General features: G+C 38.8%; 1 protein-coding gene across 9 annotated transcripts in view; it reads right to left on the reverse strand.

The window, feature by feature from the left end:
* The window catches only part of PKIB (cAMP-dependent protein kinase inhibitor beta), a 103110-nt gene extending 84499 nt beyond the window's left edge, over positions 1-18611 (reverse strand). For 5 of the 9 annotated variants that reach the window (XM_081529408.1, XM_081529404.1, XM_081529406.1 and 2 more), the window contains exons 1-2: positions 18521-18611; positions 11624-11722 (exon numbers count right to left, since the gene is read on the reverse strand). Coding sequence is in view for 1 of the 9 variants with exons in the window: in XM_081529399.1 (XP_081385525.1) it covers positions 3675-3711 (37 nt within the window). In the remaining 8 variants the exon portion in view is untranslated. Of the gene's footprint in view, positions 1-3674; positions 3724-11623; positions 11723-18520 lie in introns of all 9 variants that reach the window. The other 4 variants (XM_081529399.1, XM_081529403.1, XM_081529407.1 and 1 more) reach the window with 1 other exon arrangement.
* Positions 18612-23188: the final 4577 nt, after the last annotated feature.

Consider the following 23188-nt stretch of genomic DNA (forward strand, 5'->3'; position numbering starts at 1 on the left):
CAGGATACTGGAGTGGGTAGCCTTTCTCTTCTCCAGGGGATCTTCCCGACCCATGGATTGAACTCAGGTCTCCCACATTGCAGGCAGATTCTTTACCAGCTGAGTCACAAGGGAAGCCCAAGAATACTGGAGTGGGTAGCCTACTATTTTAAGTGCTCTATAAATATCCATTGGTTTAATCTTCTTAATCACTATAAAAGAGGAACTACTGTCAGTTCCATTTTACAGATGAGAACCTAACCTTGACACAGAGAGGTTAAGAAATTCAGCAGATAACAAAGGGCACGAGTGGGACTAAAATCTGGTAGTCAGTGATTTGATCCACTGCACTGTTTTGTTATCTCCAACTGACTTGCTAAGACTCATGCAGCTGGGTAGTGACAAAGTCAGTTCCAGAATGGAGATTTGACTTCCAACATTCTCTTTCCACCAATGTTTCCATGTCATTCAAATATTCCGCTAGTGTCAGAAAGACTTTGAAATCTCATGTTTATCTGCCTGGATAATAATAATAAATTGTCACAAGCAAAACAGCTAAAGAAAAATTTTAAAGTACTGCTGATACTACAACTTGATGTGATGTGATTAAGCTATGATATACATTTAAATGGGATTCCCTGGTGGCTCAGATGGTAAAGAATCCACCTGCAATGAGGAAGACCTGGGTTCAATCCTTGGGTTGAGAAGATCCCCTGGAGGAGGGCATGGCAACCCACTCCAGTATTCTTGCCAAGAGAATCCCTATGGACAGAGGAGCCTAGCGGGCTACAGTCCATGGGGTCTCAAAGAGTTGGACACAACTGATCACCTAAGCACAGCACAGCACATTCATTTAAATACCAAAAACAGACTTGATGGATTAACATCATTTTCAGTGAAGGGGCTTGTTTTAAGTGGTCCCCTAGCAGACAGCTCACAAAGTTGAGCCATGTTCTGTATGACATACAAATAGCATCTAACCACCAACCAAACAGGGCTTCCCTGATGGCTTAGATGGCAAAGAATCTACCCACAGGCAGAAGACCCGGGTTTGACCCCTGCGTCAGGAAGATCCCCTGGAGAAGGGAATGGCTACCCACTCCAGTATTCTTGCTTGGAAAATTCCATGGACAGAGGAGCCCTACGAACTACAGTCCATGGGGTCGCCAAGAGTTAGATACAAGTATGCAACCAATACTTTCACTTTCACCAACCAAACTAAACCAAAGAGGAGCCTTCACAGATAGTTAGGTGACACGGCTATGACCTTGAGGGACACTGTCCTTTTTGTTACCCTGAAGTGGCCATGCCCACATATGGAACAGTTACACACTGACAATTTTAATAATAACTATAGCTAAAATATTCACGACATCTTCCAGTGATTTAAAGATACAATACTTGAGACAAATAATAAAAATCAGTTCATGTGTAGCTTTTGGACAATGACATCATCTTTTCAAGAATTATATCCTTGACCTTTTAGGGCTGTGTTTTACAATAATGATTAGCACTATACTTCCCTACCAATAAGATTTTTTTTTTTATGACTACAATCTCTGTGCTATTTACAAAGTATGATTATATGCTAATATGAAATTAATTAAAAGTGTTTTGTGTTCTCAAACATTTGTAAACTAGGATTTTACAGAGTGAACTTATTTGTAAAATAATCAAATTAACTTTATTTTATTAAAAACATAATTAGATGAAATTTAACACTCTACACATGATAAATTTTCACTTTCAATGTATCACTTAACTTCTATAAAGTGCTTCAGCAATTAGATATTATTGCCAGCAGGCAGTCAAGAAGACTGGTTTTATGTATCTTATAAATGTATAAAGTATCTTGTAAAAACAAAAACAAATTTGAAATGAGTAAAACTTTAAAATATTTGCAAGCCTTTCAGTCCTAGGAGTTATATTAGTTTAAAAGTTTAAAGTAAAAATGAAATGGTGAATTATTTATCCCAATTCTATGTAGGATAAATGATATAACTGCAAGATAACCTTCATATGACAAATACCTGAGACTGGGCCTTAATTTCTGTTAAGAAAATTACAGACTTGAGTTGGAACTAAAATCCCCTACTAGTGAGTCAGTTTTTTGTCTCCTGTACAATCTTGGCACACCGAAACCTTGCTGAAACAGACATGTCTTATTCATTAACTAGCCAGCTGTTATCAAGACAAGTATAGGGCAAAGGTAAGCAGACAAGTAAATGGAACAGATGACTTCTGGTCACCAGTGAAAACTGATTTATCTGGCCACATTCCACTACCTATTGGGATAAATGGGACAGGGTATTTTATCCAGTGGAAAGAAGTGATAACTATGTTTGCCCGGGCAGGGAGAGAACAATCATAAGGGAAAAAAAAATGGGTTAAAGCCAGACTATAACCAGCCATTCTGAAGGCAAGATATCAGCAATTTACTGATGAGCTAACTCTAAGAATTCATCATCTTACTTCTCTGCATCTTTATTAAACATCCAACACCTGTATGCAGGTCAGGAAGCAACAGTTAGAACTGGAAAGGGAACAAAAGACTGGTTCCAAATAGGAAAAGGAGTACGTCAAGGCTGTATATTGTCACCCTGCTTATTTAACTTATATGCAGAGTACATCATGAGAAACACTGGGCTGGAAGAAACACAAGCTGGAATCAAGATTGCCAGGAGAAATATCAATAACCTCAGATATGCAGATGACACCACCCTTATGGCAGAAAGTGAAGAAGACCTAAAGAGCCTCTTGATGAAAGTGAAAGAGGAGAGTGAAAAAGTTGGCTTAAAGCTCAACATTCAGAAAACTAAGATCATGGCATCCAGTCCCATCACTTCATGGCAAATAGATGGGGAAACAGTGGAAACAGTGGCTGACTTTATTTTTCTGGGCTCCAAAATCACTGCAGATGGTGACTGCAGCCATGAAATTAAAAGATGCTTACTCCTTGGAAGGAAAGTTATGACCAACCTAGACAGCATATTGAAAAGCAGAGACATTACTTTGCCAACAAAGGTCCGTCTAGTCAAGGCTATGGTTTTACCAGTGGTCATGTATGGATGTGAGAGTTGGACTATAAAGAAAGCTGAGCACAGAAGAATTGATGCTTTTGAACTGTGGTGTTGGAGAAGACTCTTGAGAGTCCCTCGGACTGCAAGGAGATCCAACCAGTTGATCCTAAAGGAAATCAATCCTGAATATTCATTGGAAGGACTGATGCTGAAGCTGAAACTCCAATACTTTGGCCAACTGATGCGAAGAGCTGACTCATTTGAAAAGACCCTGATGCTGGGAAAGATTGAGGGCAGGAGGAGAAGGGGACGACAGAGGATGAGATGGTTGGATGGCATCACAGACACAATGGACATGGGTTTGGGTGGACTCCAGGAGTTGGTGATGGACAGGGAGGCCTGGCGTGCTGCGTTTCATGAGGTCTCAAAGAGTTGGACATGACTGAGTGACTGAACTGAAGTCCATGATGAAAAGAACAATGGACTGGTAAGCATTCCACATTTTTCTTATCCCATGAAAGTGTTTGATTTTGAGATTTGGGCTGGTATTTTAAGGACTAATCACTTAGCACTTGTGTCACCCAGAAAGTCATTTCTCCTCCCAAAGGCTTGATTCCTTTGTATGTAGGCTAATCTTCCATTGTGGTTTGTCTGGGAAAGTTCTAGTTTATTTACCTTGTCCTGACTTCCCATCTGGGTTAGCTTCTGTCATTTTCAAAAAGTCCTGGTGTTGACAATATATAAAGACATAAATTAGAATGATGTTTTCTCTTAAATCTTCCAGCAATAACATCCTATCATCTATGGGCAAAATTTAGGAGTAAAGAAGGCCACTAACTGTTAATATTAAATGTCTTATCAAAAAACACACTGCTATGTTTAAAATGGATAACCAACAAGGACCTACTGTATAGCACACGGAACTCTGCACAATGTTATATGGCAGCCTGGATGGGAGGGGAGTTTGAGGGAGAATGGATACATATATACCTACTGCTGAGTCTCTACGCTGTTCACCTGAAACTATCACAACATCCCTTGTTAATCGGCTATACCCCAATTCAAAATAAAAAGTTTAATAAAAATAAATTAGTAAAATGGCAGAGTACGAGCATAAAAAAAAAAAAAAACAACCCACAAATTTCACCCAAGAGAACAGAGCTAGAACTATATATAACTACACAGGTCTCAATAACTCAGTGTTATGAAAAGTACTGTGGCATTATTTCTATAAATTTTAAAAACACAAGCCAGGACTAAATATTGGAATGGTTGCATAAACATGCAGGTAACAGTATAAAATGGATTGGAACAATATGCACTAATTCATAGATACTTCTGAAAGGAGACTTAACTAACTGTACCATTTTATTTCTTTAAATAGGAAGGCTTCAAGCAAATGTGTCAATTCTGAGAGGTGGGAGTTGATTTTATGCTTTGTTCTTCTCAGCATTGTTTAAATGTCTCAACATGTAAGTTATACTAATAAACCACAGAACATGAACTACCAAAACAGAGTCTAAGGGTTAAGTGCAAAACTGGTGGGCCTCACTCCCTAGAGTCCTTCACTGCACTGTCTTCAAGGGAGCCCTTCCCACGTCAGTGTTCTCAACCACAGACCCAAGAATATTCTGTCTTCAGTGATGAGTTAAATCCAACACTCCATCCCCAGCCCATTTCATGCATGAATCCCTTGTGCCACTCTCCTTCCTAGTGGTACCAAGCTTCTGGAACCATTTCAGGTACCAGAGGTAGCCCATTGTAAAATTTCGGCCAGCCTTTTCTTTAATTCAATGTATCTTTCTCTGATTCCCATCCACTCAGCCTAGTTTTGCCTCCTCAATCATGCAGATGATCGGCCTCATATAACTGAAGAAAGTTAGCACGTCATACCTGAGGACCTTCCTAGAGCACTAGAGCACAGGCCTTCCTAGAGCACAGGCCTCTGGTCAGTTTTTCTCTGGATCTTTAGATCTCTAGATCCTGCAGTTCAAAAACCCTGGAGAACTGCAAAGTATCCTTAGCTCTGCATCCTCAGTGTTCACAAATGGCACAGAGTAAATGGGGCAAGTTCTCAACAAACGTTGAATGAAAGAAGGAGAAAATGAGTTTTGCAAACAACTAAGCAGTAAAGGGCAATTATTTTGATCACTAACAATTAGTGCTAAAGTGTCAAAGACCACCACCTTTCTTTGTATATATTCCCCCTTCTTTCCTTTACAAGGGTGTCTGTTTGATTTGTTTGTTGGTGGTCTTACTTGTTTTGTTGCCCAGTTTTCCCTTCAGAAGTCATTGCTCTCTGGTTTTTCAAGTCTTCAAAAAGTGACAGTCTGGCTAGCATGAAAATTCGTACGATCTATCTCTTTATCTTCAGGGTGTGCTTGTTTGATAGTGTTCCTCTTATTTAACACAAAATGGCTAAGCTTCTCTTTTGCTTTTACTATTTATAACAAGAAAACACTTCATACATTTCTTTTGGCTACTCCAAACTTTTTTTCTGAGGATGGTCAATAATAAATAAACTAAGTATAGGGATTTCCCTGGTGGTCTAGCGGTTAGGACTCTGCAGGGTGGCACAGATTTGATCCCTGATCAGGGAACTAAGCAGAGAAGGCGATGGCACCCCACTCCAGTCCTCTCGCCTGGAGAATCCCATGGACGGAGGAGCCTGGTAGGCCGCAGTCCATGGGGTCGCCAAGAGTCGGACACGACTGAGCAACTTCACTTTCCCTTTTCACTTGTATGCATTGGAGAAGGCGATGGCACCCCACTCCAGTACTCTCGCCTGGAGAATCCCAGGGACGGTGGAGCCTGGTGGGCTGCCGTCTATGGGGTCGCAGAGCGTTGGACACGACTGAAGCGACGCAGCAGCAGCAGGGAACTAAGATCCCACAAGCCATGTGGTATGTACAAAAGAAAAAACAAAGATAAACTAAGTGTACATCTATGAACAAATAAAGATATATGCTTAAACTAGTATTTTGTTTGGCAGGGTTATTAGAGCTTATTTTTAGATTCGGGCATTTCCAGGTATGTCTCATAAGCCAGCAGGATGGACCCGCCAAGGATATAACCTCTTGAGTATCTTAAAGTTCTTATAGAGAGGACATTGATGATGGCTGTTAGCCAACCCCCAATACCTCTAAGCTTCCTGAGAAAAAGTCACCTATTCACAATCTCACCCCTTGTGTCAGAGAGGGAAGAACCTCTTTAGAGTTGGTGGACAAAGACAGCTGAAGAAACTAACTTGATCCAGGAATAACAGTTGGGTTAGAATAGAGGAGAAGGGTAACGGAATGCAGAACAGTGGGCAATTTGAACCTAGAAATGGAAAAGAACACCACGTATGGGAAGAGATGGGGTGGGGAGGGTCTGTGTCAGCTGAGGGACCACCAGCAGAGAGGCATGGAACAGGATGAATAACCTCAGGAACAACAGCAGTGACCAGGGACACCCAGAGTGGTTGAATGTGAACCAAAAGATGAGGAAGCTGATGCACCTACCGTTGTCTGCGTGCGCGCTCAGTCATGGCTGACTCTTCGCAGCCCCATGGACTGTAGCCCGCCAGGCTCCTCTGTCTATGGAATTTTCCAAGCAAGAATACTTAAAAGTGTTAGTTGCTCAGTTGTTCCAACTCTTTGCAACCCCATGAATTGTAGCCCGTCAGGCTCCTCTTCCCGTGGAATTCTCCAGGCAAGAATACTGGAGTGGGTTGCCATTTCCTTCTCCAGGGGATCTTCCCCACCTAGGGATCAAACCCTGTGCTCCTGCATTTCAGGCAGATTCTTTACCGTCTGAGCCACAGGGAAACCCAAGAATACTTAAGTGAGTTGCCATTTCCTACTCCAGGGGATCCTCCCAACCCAGGATCTTCCCACGTCACGTGTGTCTCCTGCACTGCAGATGGATTCTTTACCACTTAGCCACCAGATTAGTCTATTTGGGGCTTGGAGTCTAGAAATTTTTCTAATAGGGCCCAGCACAGAAAATGACTGTTTTGTTTGTGTTAGTGTGAATTGACTCACAGTCCAGGCTGATATCACCTGGGATATTTAAAATAAATCAAAGCTTTGTTTTTCTTTATTTCCTTGTTGATTGATCATAATACACTTCATTTTCCCACTTGTCCTAAAGCCCCAGCATAGCTACTTTAGAGGCAGATAAAGAAACAACTTTTCTTGCACCATTCTCTACAATAAAACAGGAAATACTTCTCTCCATTTTATCCTCGTGTCACTCTCTGCAATTATGCACCACACAATTCAAGACAGAAAACTAGAATTATTTCACTTTTATTAGAGATAAAGTGTTTTAACACATTGTAAAACTCCAGACATTACTCAATGATGTTGTAAATCACTTCTATTGAAATGAAACACCCTGGCGTACGTATGAATTATAAAACTGTCTAGCTGAAATTCCTTATTCTCTTGTATGCTACAATTCTAATTTAGCTGACCTTTTTAGGTGGAACAATCCTAACTTTCATGTCATTATTTGATCTTCTCTAGAATTTCATCTTTGGAATTTGCTCTGTGCCTACAGCACAATAACAAATGAGCACTATTTCAGGATGGGCTTTGCTTTATGAAGCCTCAAAACAGTAGTGCACTTGGTATACTGGTCAGCACTTGCTGATTTATTCATTCTATTTCAGACCCAGTGCTAGGCATGCTGTTTGAGTCCCCTTTCTGTTTGTATATAAAAACAGTTTTAATATGTCCCACAGTCAAGTCTATCAATCTCCAACTATGGTTTTTGCCTTTGATGTCATATTAGACTAGATTATATTTGCCGATTTTTCAGTTATATCTCATTATGTTTCTTCTTCAGTTAATCTAATATTTATTTGTATTTCATATAAATAAAAGATTCAAGGTTACAATTTTTCCTAACAATAATTCACTATTGAGATTCTGTTCTTGTAATAATTAATACTTTCTCTACCAACACGAAATGCAGTCTTCATTGTATGTTACCCTTGTATGCTTAAATCTGTTTGGAGAATTTTCAAGATGATTTAGCTTCTCCTAAGTCTTTATTTTAGTAAAAGTAACATACTGAAATACTGTCTTAGTAACAGTAATTTTATATGTTTTAATACTTGGAATTAGAAGTTCTTTTTCACTATTATTCTGTTTCAAAAATTTGCTTTTCCCAGTCCAATCATTCTTCCAGATGAATTTTAATAATCATTTTGCCAACTTTGCCCTAAAACTCTTTTTAAGGTCCTATATGGAATAGCATTAATCTTATAAGTTAATTTGGGGAAGCTAACATCATTACATGGGAAATAGATGGGGAAACAGTGGCAGACTTTATTTTTTGGGGCTCCAAAATCACTGCTGATGGTGACTGCAGCCATGAAATTAAAAGACGCTTACTCCTTGGAAGGAAGGTTATGGCCAACCTAGATAGCATATTTAAAAGCAGAGACATTACTTTGACAACAAAAGTCCATCTAGTCAAGGCTACGGTTTTTCCAGTGGTCATGTATGGATGTGAGAGTTGGACGGTGAAGAAAGCTGAGCGCCAAAGAATTGATGCTTTTGAACTGTGGTGTTGGAGAAGACTCTTGCGAGTCCCTTGGACTACAAGAAGATCCAACCAGCCCATCCTAAAGGAGATCAGTCCCGGGTGTTCATTGGGAGGACTGATGTTGAAGCTGAAACTCCAATACTTTGGCCACCTCATGCGAAGAGTTGACTCATTGGAAAAGACCTTAATGCTGGGTAGGATTGAGGGCAGGAGGAGAAGGGGACAACAGAGGATGAGATGGTTGGATGGCATCACTGACTCGATGGACATGGGTTTGGGTAGACTCCGGGAGTTGGTGATGGACAGAGAGGCCTGGCGTGCTGCAATTCATGGTGTCGCAAAGAGTCAGACACGACTGAGCAACTGAACTAAACTGAACTGAACATCATTACAATATTTATTATTCTCATCCAGGAATATAATATCAATCTCCATTACTGCTAATCTTATTTTGCATTTCTCAATCAAGTGCTGTTTTCTTCATTTAAGTCTTATACATTTCTATTATAGCTTACTCATAGATATATGATTTCATTATTATTATAATGGCATTTTTCATCATATTTTCTATTTGTAGCTATTATAGAAAAGCCAATTGATTTGTACATATTTATCCTCTGTATGGCCACTTAACTGAAGTTTCTTATTCTAACAGCTTTTCAATTAATTTTCTTGGGATTTTTAGTAAAAAAAAAAAAATGTATATATACACTCTTTTAAGGAAAAAAGATGTCATCTCTTTGCTAATAACCATGAACTTTAAGAGACAGTGTATCACACGATTTAAAATTAAAGACTCATGAGTTAAGCCACGTGAGTGCTTATATAGCTACACCACTTATTAGCTGTGTGATCTTGGCCAAGTTACTTAGCATCTCTGGGTCTCAGCTTCCTAATGTGTAAAATGAGAATTATAGTAGTCAATATTCCCTAGGACTGTTAGGAAAATTAAATGAGTTAGTACTTGCAAAGCATTTAGAACAGCTTCTAGCATATATAATAAGAAATTTTTAAATGTTAGCTATTTTAAAAAAATTATTGCATTGACTAAAATTTATAGAATGATGTTAATTAAATATAAGTGATGAAACAGGACATGTTGCAAGCATCTAATGTTTTTATTTTTTATGCTTTTTCAAAATTTAAAAACAGCTCTCTATTCCTAAGTTACTATATTTTATAAATGTGTGCTCTTAAAAGAAATATAGTTGCATTTTATCAGGTGTCATCTGGAATCAGGAAGTGAAAAAATAGTGGGTTTGTCTTTTAGTCGATGACTATGAAATTATAATAAATTTCTCAATATTTAACCACTTATACATTTCTAGAGGAAACATCATTTTGTTGTATTATTCTATTTTGTTGATTTCTACATTACTATATTTAGTAGTTCAGTGAATTTTTGTGATATTCTTTTTGTATCACTTTTATCATTTTTTAAATTTTGTTTTTTAGTTAAATGCTCCTCACTAAATGAATCAGAAAAATGTTTCATTTATTCCATAGAGTTCATAGAATAAAGGATAACGTGTTCCTTAAAAATGTATATTTTCAACCATCAATTATAAATACCTGATGAAAACAAGGCACTTTTTAGCTTATGCCAAATCTCCCTGTCCACAGTGGTCAAGGACACAGGCATAAGCACCAGACAAAATCAGGCTCAAATCCTAACTTCACCACCCACTAGACAAATGTGTGCGCTTGGCAAAGTGCACTTTTTCACAAGGAATGACTATGCCTTCCTTACTTTTCCCAGTTATTGTGAGGATTACATGAGATTATGTTTATAAACCTCTACCCACTCCACCCACAATAAAGACTCAATTATTTTACATTAGCTTCAATTTTCCTTAAATAAAAAAATTAACATTTATAAGTGTACTTGTTTTAGTACGGAGATTCTAGTCGTTTATGTAGAAATATAAATGCTTTCTGATAAAAGTTTTTGTATTAGTTCTACCTTTTACTAAAGGTAGATTTCAATTTCCACTGACACAAACTTAAAAAGTTGACATAAAAGTACTAAAAATGCTCAGATGACACAAGAAAATGAACCCACTGCCACTGTTTAAATGAAATCACAGCAGGTTAACAGGAAAGCTGTATTGCTTTTTAGAAACCCAGACAATGAGCCCAAAGCAAATGTAATGTCTTCCATTTTCCTGTTCCCTTGGAGCTGTGTTCTCATGGAATCCAAGAGTGGGAGGAGGCTTCCTGCAGTCTGAGACTTACTCCATGGTCTCTGGTGTGCCATCTTAACGGTAGGAGGGGAGCAAATTTCTACCTCCCGGTGGGAAAACAGCACTGAGATGAGAGAGGCCATCAGCAGCACACAGAAAACTGTTTCTCAAAAAGTATTTGATATTTATGTCTACCAGTTAGTGTCATCAAAACTATTTCCTTCTATGTACTGATTATGAAGCTATCGCTACGGTCTCTAGCGAGATCAGTATTAGAAGAGTGGTAAATTTACAAGCTTCCCAGGTGGCGCAGTGGTGAAGAATCTGCCTGCCAATGCAGGAGACGCAAGAGATGGTGGTTTGATCTCTGGGTCCTGGGTCTGGAAGACCCTCTGGGGTAGAAAATGGCAACCCACTCCAGTATTCTTGCCTGGAAAATTCCATGGAAAGAGGAGCCTGGAGGGTTACAGTCCATGGGGTTGCAAAGAGTAGGATATGACTGAGCACACACACAAGCTTATACATAATATTATAAATTTTTCTTCTGTTCTAAAGGATATAAATTTAAAACTTTATTTTGGTGGGCTAGCTGCCTTTGTTAGGTACAGTTTAAATAAACACAGCTAAGAATGTAAATATCACACCAAGCTTAGTCTGTGTACTAATCACTGGTCCCTGGCAGACACTGGATGGAAATGTGTAGCTCAAGTTCTTCGCATGCATGCTATTAATTTGACATTAACAATAGATTCTATCAAGCTTCCATTTAACCATATTGATTTGTTTTCTAAAATAAAGACCTCCCACTTTACTCTTCCTTTGCTTTCCTCTGGCTCTATAGCAACAAAGACATTTTCAGGGACACCCTCAATAGCAGGATTGACGGATCAAAAGCATACCCACCTCTATCTTTTCTGCCCCCTGTGTGGCCTCAATAACTTGATGGTTTCCAGCTCCCCCCAGATTTCTCTTGATTGAGTGCCTTTTCAGTATACCATGACCCTTGAAGGAAACAAAGGGGAAAAAGAGATGTATTAAGATAAACATCCTTTGTTCCTTGTCTGTTTTGGAAAAGAACAAATGGTTCCTTGGGCAATAACATCTAACTTAATGACAAAATGACACACAATTTTAAAAATAACGTTCATTGCTATTTTTTCATTCCTCATCTTCTTTTGTTTCTGACTTACAATAAGAGCAGGATAAATTTCCGTGAGAAAGCAGCTCAGCACTCTCTTATTATTTTGTTCCCTGTTTAAAAATTTTTTTTTGTTATTATTATTTTGTCACCTATTCAAACCCACCAATTGGATTTGGATCAACTTTTCTTGTGTTTTGCCCCAAGACCATGTAACGTGAACAGTTGGAGACATACCTACTAAATAGTAAAATCAACAATAGAGCAAAATACATTGCTTTCTTCAGCTTTTCAACTTTCCACTGAAAATAGTTTCACTAGCTGAGTGACAGCCTTTCTCAGATGTGTGACTTTAAAAGCCATACATCCCTGCAGTTCATCTTCGAATTTCAATGCCAAGGAGCAAGGACATTGTTTTCCTCAACTATATAACACAGTGATTGGAATTCTGGAAGAGAAAATCCACCCAATAAAACCTGGCCCACACATAATGCCTCAGCATCAAAGGGTAACTTGAAATTTTGCTATGAATAGGCATCTGATACACTTGCATGGTTTCCTTGTTCCTGTCCTTTTAGGTATTTCTACATCAAAAGCCCCATTTTAAAGCTAATAATATAGAAAACAACTGAGTTATTTTCATTTCCACAGACACTTCTGACAGAGGTGGCTACTACCAATCGTGTGTAAACCAGGCTCCCTTTCACTCAGGCAGTCTACATATTTGAGCAGACGCATGGCAAGTGCTTAGTTGTCCTAGATGAGAGAGCCATGTTTCATGTTACGGAGATCATCTGTTCCTTCTTCTATAAAGCATGGAGCCAGACACATCAATATTCCTATGCTTGTATGTGCTAACTTTACTAGGGTCATTCAGAGTAGGAGAGTCCAGCACTGTTTGCTGTTTTCTTCTTTCCTTTCTAATAAGCCACCAAATTCTGTCTATCCCAGGTTCATAATTGTCCTCAAACTCACTCTTCCTTTCAATTCCATTCCCACAGGCACCATCTAATTCCACTCTCCTCACCCACACCTGCCTCCACCTCAATGATTCTTACAGACATTACATCTCTCACTAGTCTTCCCAGTTTGAGAAATGCTCCTTCCAGTCCATATTCCACAGACCACTCACACTGGGACAGTAACTGAATTTGTAATTTGCGTAAAACCTAGGAATTCTACGTGGTAGTAATATTTTACCATGATGCTCAAATAAATTCTTTTTCTCCAAATGCCAACAGCATCATGCTAGCCATCTTTCAAGTTCATTTGCAAATAATTTCATTACTTTTCTCTTTCCTTTGCTTCCCACATTTCCTCACAGCTTACAAGTAAGTCAGTAAAAGAAAATCCTCAGGGCTTGCAACATCAAGGCAGAAATACTAAAGTCAGTTCTAGCTCCAGCTCACCCCTGTATCAGATGCTGAATTTGAAGACTCATTCTTTTTCACAGGTAAATGAGAAAGCCTTGCTTATCGAATGGGGATGAAAATATTTACCCTGCTTATCTCTCCAGGTTGTTCTGGGAATCAAGAAAGATCACAGACGATAAAACACAAATACACAATGTTATTTTATTACTCTCTCTGAAGTCCTGCATAAGTAAAAAATGTGCTTCTTGTGTTTAACACCGGATTTGATTTGGGATCCTAAAAAGGTAGCTGTGATCACACTCCCAAGTCTTACAGCTTCCTTTTGGGACTATGATGTTCTGAAGAGTTTTGTTTTGGCTTCCAAAGGAAAAACAAAATACCAAAGGAATCATACGCTAATATATTTGCCTTCCGAAGACATACTGAAATTGAAAAGGGAAAGAAAAGGAACTCAAAACTATGCAAAATCTTAATTGGCTGAAACTGCCATTTAATAAACCCAACTGTCATTTGTGCCACAAATGTTAATACAATCTCTAATATTCAGCTAAATCCTCCAGATATTACTGGACACTTTGTAACAGGAAATACCATCCCATTCCCCATCACTGCATTGTAGGTTTTTACTTGGAGAATGGAGAATGTGCACAATATGATGTTTGTTCCGCTTCTAAAGAGGAAATTAAAAATATCAACCCAAATATCACTTCATGTATAAATAGTACTGTGGCCTCCATTTAGGGAGGTTTTACTTTAGACTTTAAAAAACAAAAAGGAACATATTTGAACTCATGCGTCTAAACAAACCACGAAAGTATAGAAATTAAGTGCAGAGAGAAAAGAACAGAATGATAGGAATAAAGTCCACGGCTATGTTTTCTTAAAAGCCAATGAGACGAATGTTAATCAGAGGTCATATAGTTTAATTTTTCTTTAAACTGCACAGGTATAAGCAAGTAAAGAAACACAACCTTCAGTGAAGTATAATTATTTTATTTGAAAACTACTGTCCCATATTAGGAAGGTAAGTTTGTTCACTCATTCACCCAGATATTCAAAAACCAATATTTACTGATTAGATTTTCTAAGTGCATGCATGCTAAGTCACTTCAGTAATGTCCAACTCTTTGCAACCCTATACACTATAGCCCACCAGGCTCCTCTGTCCATGGGATTCTCCAGGCAAGAATACTGGAGTGGATTGCCATTTCCTTCTCCAGGGGATTCTTCCTGAACCAGGGATTAAACCCATGTCTCTGGGGTCTCCTGCATGGGCAGGCGGGTTCTTTACCACTAGAGCTACCTGGAAAGCCCAGACTTTGTACAAGATGTGATAAAATGTGCTGGTTTGAATGCCTTGGCCACATAGAGCTAGCAACAAATACCAAAAAAATTGCACAAATAGGCCATATTAAAAACTTCCTGCTCCTTCTGCCCAGAATGCAGGTCATACCCCTATGCTCTCACGAGTAAGCTCTGAGCTTCCTTAAAAATAAACTCAAAGGTTGCTGCTTTGGTAAAGCTCTTTGGAACTGCTCGAGTTTCTTATGAGTCATAACACCTGCCCCTAAATGACTTTGTTCATAACTCTCTGATGCACTTATCATGGTCGACTTCTCATGACGGCTCTGTGCACGTCTGTCTCTCTTAGCAGCCTGTGAACATCTTGAATGGCAATGTTTTATTCATCCATCTACAGCACTCGGTATTTTATCTCTAGCATTTTCAGATATTCCATATCATGTTCCTTTCACCTTTTATAAGAGCTGAAATACACTTATATTTGCTAAGTCACTTCAGTCATGTTTGACTTTTTACGACCCTATGGACTGTAACCCATCAGGCTCCTCTGTCCATGGGATCCTCTAGGTAAGAAAACTACAGTGGGTTGCCATGCCCTTCTCCAGGGGATGTTTCTGGCCCAGAGATCGAAACCGCATCTCTTGTCTCTTACACTGGTAGGCAGGTTCTTAATCACTAGCACCGCCTGGTAAGCCCATTTATAAAAGTGATCACAACTAAATTAGCACTACAGTATTCTCTTCAAATTTCTTTATTCTTAAGTTTCCCTCTTTTAACCCTTAGACTAGTATCTTCTATTTTTTTCTACTGTATATGCTTGATTTCTACAACTGCAATAGTTTTTAAACTACCCTACTAACCAGATCCTTGGCAACTGCTACATTTTCAAAACTTTTAATAGCTATTGTATGTACATAAGATCGCAAATAACCTGTTTTATTCATTCTGTCATTCATCAAAGAATCTGCCTGCAATGCAGGAGACCTGGGTTCAATCCCTGGGTTAGGAGGATCCGCTGGAGAAGGAAATGGCAACCCACTCCAGTATTCTTGCCTGGAGAATCTCCTGGACAGAGGAGTCTGCCAGGCTATAGTCCATGGGGTCGCAAGAGTTGGACATGACTTAGCAACTAAACCACCACTACTATGTGGTAGGTGCCACAGAGAAAACCAAGACCTTGTTTCAGGGGACACAGGGTTACAGCTAGAGCAGTTGATAAGAAATATACACAAATGACCAAAATCAAAAATTTTCCTGTGTCATATCTCTAATCTATCTAAAATTTTTAATTCAAAAATTTTTGAATGAAGCCTCAGTAGCTAAAGAATGAATTAAGAGGAACTGACAAACATGACTAAGAATCAGAAATATATTCATGTTTCAGATTCAATTAGTGCAGTTAAACATCCTGTTTCCTAAGGTTCAAATCAATATATAACCATAGGCAAAGTAAAATCAGGTCTTCTAATTAAAAATATAATGCCTATATTGTAACATTGTTTTTACATAACAATTTGGCAAAGTTGAACAAGAATCTTTAAAATGCTGAGCAACTTTCTCCCCACAATCCCACTATGAAACTGCCTTGACCCTTCAGGTCCCTAGGATAACCCTCATTTTGTTTGTGTTGCTGCTAGGAGAGGAGAAAAAAAATTTCAACATTTAATAAACACCTGTCTCATGAGTCTTGCTAGACACTTTGCATTTTATTCCACTTTATCATCACAATTAATCTTTTTTTCCAAAAAAGAAAAAGACTTTTTTCAAAGCTTAGAGATGGTGATACCTCTTCTAACGTCACACAGCTAATAAATCACAAAGACAGGGTTCACATTCAGCCCTGTCTGACTAGAAAGCCTGTAATTGATCTGCTATGCATCACTGCTGAAAATACTCCTGGACCGTTGACCTAGCTTTTACATACAACTTTCCCCCTGTATTATTTTTCTCATGACTAAAAGGCAGTTCCTTGATGCTTCTTATCACAAACCTCTAAGAAATATGACATTTTGGGAGAACTGACCCCAAAACAGTCACTTATTCATTTCCTCTATTTTTTTTAACCATTTCCTCTTCCTTCACATCTCACATACCAACTAAAATATATCTCACATTTCATCCTGAAGAGAAACAACCTCAGTGCAAAATGCCTACTAAATTTATTTTGTATATCCACAGAATTTGGATGGATATAAAAAAGTTTGATTTAAAAGGCTTCTGACTATGGACTATATAGGCCCAAACAATAAATTAAACAAATTTAATTATGTAAAAGATTCCACAGTTTTCAGTATTTTGCATTATCTCATTATATCATTATAACCCAAAAACAGTTTGTTGTGAATATCACTTCATGAAATAATACAGTGCTCAAAATATACAGTTATGATTGAGAAGCGTTATGATTCTGAATACGGACTTTCTGATTATAAATCTTTTGTGTGCACATTTGTCCTGGTAATTTGACCTTTCTGGGCAGGCCTAGACTTCTCCACGCGTAAAAATCCATAATAATACTACCTCTTGCATACAGTTGTTGGGAAAGTTGAATGACATGCTTAACTTATATATAGGGGCTTCCCAGGTGGCGTTAGTAGTAAAGAACTCGCCTGCATATCTCTGGGTTGGGGAGATCCCCTGGAGATTACCAAGATTACCCACTCCAGTATTCTTGCCTGGAGAATCCTACGGACAGAGGAACCTGGCAGGAGACAGTCCTTGGGGTCGCAGAGAGTCGGACACGACTGAAGTGACTTAGCACTCACAGCACACGATCTATATAGAACAGTACTTGGCATATACTGGGCCTAATATGCTTTAGATTCATTAGCACTCTTATATAACAAAGACAAATAGAATGCTTCTGCGAATGAGACACAATAAAAAGGAAAAAGTTCACTTTTACATGTTAAGTAGCTTTAAAAAGAAGGCATCTTAGAAAACATTTTAAACTTTCTATCACTATATTCTCAGTTGTACTATAATTGAATGGCTTAGACACATTAGTATGTGGACGTGTATGTGTGTGAAACAAAAATCTGTGTGCACTTCTTGAGAGGAGTTTTTAAGTACTTTTTTCAAAAAAGAATATAGGTCCCTTAAAGAGTGCAGACCCCAATGCCAACAAACAAATCTCCTCTGTACCCAAAGGCCTGCTTCCTAAAACTTTTACAGGCAGATTACAGCACAAGGCCAGAAATACTGAATGAAAAAACAGGAAGAGAGAGGGAGATAAGGAAGGTTTACATCACTTTTCTCTAGCTGGTCAGTGTTAACTATTTCTCAGTGATGGATGTTCATTCCTCTATTTCACACTTTAGCTTTCCATGTAAGTGTGTATTATTCCAAAACACTGAAAGAGTTCAATTTTTGGCCTTAAATATATGTTTCTGGATCTTCAGGAAAAGCTTTACTCAATACAGGCCATTTTAAGTCCTAAAATCAGAACTTAGCCTTCTTACAAGAATTAATTCGCTTCAGCTATCAACTCTCCTGAAGAGTCTTTTATGGATGTTAAATACTAAAAAATAAAGTCATAAGTGGTCCGGGTGAAGTATCTTCTGACTTTCCTATACAAAGAGAAAATTCAAAGCAGTATCTCAAGTAACAGTAGCAAGTCCTTGCATTGATATTGAATCAAATATGTCACCATGCAGGCCCTCTTGACCACACAGGAGTTAGCTTGCTGGTTTTTCTCAAATGTAAATATTTGCTTTGGCTAAATAACATTAATAGGGCAGGTTACATACTCCATGAGGCATAAAGAAAAATTACTTGCCATTGACCCAGAAAATGGACATTGCAATGAAGTCTGAAGGAGAAAGAAGCTGAAATAAATGTATCTGAAAAGAGAACTCTGGCTGTTATACAGCTGCCTGCCTTGCTCCAAGCTCATGTTTAATTAAACTTACATCCATAATTCCATAAACTGTTTGCATGTTCATACAACACGAGTTATCATCTTTGATTCTAAGGTCAAATACTTACTGCTAACAACCCTTGCGCCTCTGAGGGAGGCTTGGCCCCCTGCCAGACTGTACTGCTTTTCCCATGGGGACGGGCCCGCCACTACTGTACTACTCCGTGGGGGATGAGACAACAGCAGCAGCCCCCTGGTTGCTCAGCAACAACCCCTTATGACTGCTCCTCTTGGACTGCTAGGCAACAGGGCTGAGTCTGACCCAGCTACTCCCAGCAGCACACTGCCTCTCCAGAGCGCTGGGTTAGCAGGAGGCTAGGGGTCCTAAGTGACTAGTTACATAATCTAAACGCATTTCTCTGGATGCTTCCCAACTAAATAAAAATCAGAGTAGAGTTAGCTCCTACCCTAAAGGGTACCCTTGAATGTATCCTTAATTTAAACTCTATCTTTGAATCTTTAGAGAAGCTGACAGAAAACTAATGCATTAGAGCCAAAACCTGTGGGCAAAAAAAGCCTGTGGAAAAAAAAAAGAAAAAAAACCACACACACATAAAGGAGGCCGTTCCTCTTAAAATCACATTCAAAAATATGACTTTCAAACCTTTTACAAATTTCAGAAGATTTTAGTATTTGCATGTTTTCTGTTAACAGACCCCCCAAAATGGAGAAAACACATACTTTTACAGTAAGTTTATTCCTAAAATAGCATAGCTCTAAGGATAGCAATTTCTAAGAAAGATCTTCATTTGTATCTACAGTTTAACCCACATTTATGTCTTCTTAGTTCTAAGCTTTTAACAAATCTAAACCAGATATTTTTCCATCTGTATCTGACCTACCTCTTAGGACAAAGGCAATGACTCAGTCAATCAACCAAAAATCCTGCCCACACATGGAAACATGAGTCTAGCCTCACTCCTATCTCCTCTACTGTCACTGAGCTCTCTGTTGTGGAAAAAGAGGTGTGTGCTCCAAGAGACATGGACTCATAGCCAGTCTTTGTTGCTGTTCAGTCACTAAGTCGTGTGCGACTGACTCTTTATGACCCCGTGAACTGCAGGATGTTAGGCTTCCCTGTCCTTCACTATCTCCTGGAGTTTGCTCAGATTCATGTCCATAGAGTCTGTGATGCCATCTAACCATCTCATCCTCTGTTGTCCCCTTCTCTTTTTGCCTTCAATCTTTCCCAGCATCAGGGTCTTTTCCAATGAGTTGGCTCTTCACATCAGGTGGCCAAAGTATTGGAGCTTCAGCTTCAACATAAGTCTTTCCAATAAATATTCAAGGTTGATTTCCTTTAGGACTGATTAGTTTGATCTTCTTACAGTCCAAGGGACTCTTAAGAGTCTTCTCGAGCACTACAATTTGAAAGCATCAATTCTTTGGTGTTCAGCCTTCTTTATGGTCCAACTCTCACATCTGTACATGACTACTGGAAAAACCATAGCTCTGACTAGCAGACCTTTGTTGGCAAAGTGGTGTCTCTGCTTTTTATACGCTGTCTAGCGTGACAGTAGTAAAGAACTCTCCTGCCAATGCAGGAGATGGAAGAGACACAGGTTCAATCCCTGGGTCGGGAAGATCCCCTGGAGAAGGGCATGGCAAACCACTCCAGTATCCTTGCATGGAGAATCCCATGGACAGAGGAGCCTGGGAGGCTATGAGTCCATAGTGTCTCAAAGAGTCAGACACTACTGAAGTGATTTAGCATGCACGCAACTTTGTTACAGCTTTCCTTTCAAGGAGCAAGTGTCTTTTAATTTCATGGTTGCAGTTACCATTCGCAGTGATTTTGGATCCCAAGAAAAGAAAATCTGTCACTGCTTCCACTTTTTCTCCTGCTATTTGCCATGAAGTGATGGGTCCGGATACCATGATCTCAGTTTTTTGAATGTTGAGCTTCAAGCCAGCTTTTTCACTCTCCTGTTTCACTTTCATCAAGAGGTTCTTTAGCTCTTCTTCACTTTCTGCCACTAAAGTGGTATCATCTGCATATCAGAGGTTGTTGATATGTCTCCTAGTAATCTTGATTCCAGCTTGTGATTCATCCAGCCTGGCATTTCACAAGATGCACTCTGCATATAAGTTAAATAAGCAGGGTGACACTATACAGCCTTGACATTCTCCTTTCCCAATTTGGAACCAATCATTGTTCCATGTCCGGTTCTAACTGTTGCTTCTTGATCTGCACACAGGTTTCTCAGGAGGCAGGTAAGGTGGTCTGGTATTCCCGTCTCTTTAAGAATTGTCCAGTTTGTTGTGATCCACACAGCCAAAGGGTTTAGCATTAAGTCAATGAAGCAGAAATAGGTGTTTTTCTGGAATTCCCTTGCTTTCTCTATGATCCAACAAATGTTGGCAATTTGATCTCTAGTTCCTCTGCCTTTTCTAAACCCAGCTTGTACATCTGGAAGTTCTCATTTCATACACTGCTAAACCCTAGCTTGAAGGATTTTATCATAACCTTGCTAGTGCGTGAAATGAGTACAAATGTACGGTAGTTTGAATATTCTTTGGCATTGCCTTTCTTTGGGATTGGAATGAAAATTGACCTTTTCCAGTCCTGTGGCCACAGCTGAGTTTTCCAAATTTGCTGGCATATAGAGTGCAGCACTTTAACAGCATCATCTTTTAGGATTTGAAATAGCTCAACTGGAATTCTATCACCTCCACTAGCTTTGTTCGTAGTGATGCTTTCTAAGGCCCACTTGACCTCACACTCCAGGATGTCTGGTTTTAGGTGAAAGACCACACTATTGTGGTTATCTGGGTCATTAAGACCATTTTTGTATAGTTCTTATGTGTATTCTTGGCACCTCTTCTTAATCTCTTCTGCTTCTGTTAAGTCATTACCATCTCTGTCCTTTATCATGCCCATTCTTGCATGAAATGTTCCCTTGATAGCTCCAATTTTCTTGAAGAGATCTCTAGTCTTTCCCATTCTCTTGTTTTCCTCTATTTCTTTGCATTGTTCACTTAAGAAGGCTTTCTATATCTCCTTGCTATTCTCTGCATTCAGTTGGGTATGTCTTTCCCTTTCTTCCTTGCCTTTTACTTCTCTTCTTTTCTCAGCTATTTGTAAAGCCTCCTCAGACACTCACTCTGTCTTGCTGCATTTCTTTTTCTTTGGGAAGATACGATTATACTGCTCCACTTATTTAAAACCTTCAGTCAAGTCCAGGCAATTTATCATAAAATGCAATGCACTTGTGAATATACTTCCTTTTGAACTTCCAGCCATATCTGCAACTGTCCAGTATATTGATTTAATTATAGTTCCCTAAATACATCACACATTTTAAGCCTCCTTCTTCCTAGGACACATTCCTCTTTGCCTGGCAAATTAGTGTTTATCTTCCAAGATCTCGAAATACCATCACCTCCTCTGAGAAACTGTCTCTGGCTTTAGAATTTCTTATAGTTGTCTCTGAGCATCTTCTCCTTGATTCACACTGCTGCAATGGCATTAGGCACACTGTTTCACAATAATTTACTTACTTAACATCAATCCGTGTTCTTCAATGGTGAGGACCTTGTTCTGTTCAACTTGGTCTCCTTGGTGCCTGGGATATTCTTTAGCATTAAGGAGCTGTTTATGCTATAGCTTTATTAATAATTAGAGGATAAAACTCCTAGGTAAAATTGTAAAATACATGCAGATTGGGCATTTTAAACCTCTTAATTAACTAGGGATGAGTAATAAAAAAATTTGCCACAAAACAAAAACTTAGTCTCCTGACTTCTGAGTTAGTCCTCTATATTATGATGAGTCACTAAGGAAAAATAAGCAGATACTTCTGAAATGATCCAATCCATCCAGTAACATAGCTAAAATAATCAGATTTCCTGTGCCCCTTTTATTAAAATCATAATAACATGAAATTTAAGAGAGATATGTGGTCAGGTAACCAAAATCACTAAAAGGTGGTCTAGAGCTGGTCTCAGAGAGATAATTTCCAATTTAGATCAACAACTCTTAAAGCCGTTTCTGCAGAAATCTTGGTGCAAGTAAAGTGGGAAAGAGAGTAGAGTAGTATCAGTCACTCAGTCATATCCGACTCTTTGCGACCCCATGGACTGTAGACCGCCAGTCTCCTCTGTCCATGGGGATTCTCCAGGCAAGAATACTGGAGTGGGTTGCCACTTCCTTCTCCAAAAGAGAGTAGAAAAGAAACAAAATTAGAGTTAAGCAAAAAGGCAAGAAAAAGCTATCCTAATTTTAAAACCTCCTAAATAATACTTCACACAACAGCATTTAGTCAACATCTGTCTCCTGCAAAGCACTAATTTAAAAACAAACAAAAAAAAGGAACATAAGCAAACAACAAAAACAAGCCCACAAATGCAGCAGCCAAATGCAATATTATGAAGCCAATCAACCTCTTACCTCACCACTCCAGAAGCTAAAGGTATAATTCTCCATTTTCAAATATAACAATGCTTTTCCTATGTTTTAAAGTTCACACATAAGTTTACACAAGATACTACTAAATTTTGGATATTAGCAGTAACGTGATTGCCTAAATGAACTCAGGCAATACAAATTCTAATTAATGGAAATCTGAATTTTTAGCTTATCTGTGTTAAGCTGAGAGGGAATTCTTAGTCTGTTACAAGCTTGTGGGTTCTAAAGACCTCTAAGTCTGTGTATCCTCAAAACTACAGAAACTGCACCCTTGGAAATGCCAGAATGTACTCATAACCATATGATAAATTCTGTTTATCAAAGTATT

This window comes from Giraffa tippelskirchi, chromosome 9, assembly GCF_054371585.1.
Source record: "Giraffa tippelskirchi isolate mGirTip1 chromosome 9, T2T-mGirTip1v1.2.pri, whole genome shotgun sequence".
NCBI classification, from domain to species: Eukaryota; Metazoa; Chordata; class Mammalia; order Artiodactyla; family Giraffidae; genus Giraffa; species Giraffa tippelskirchi.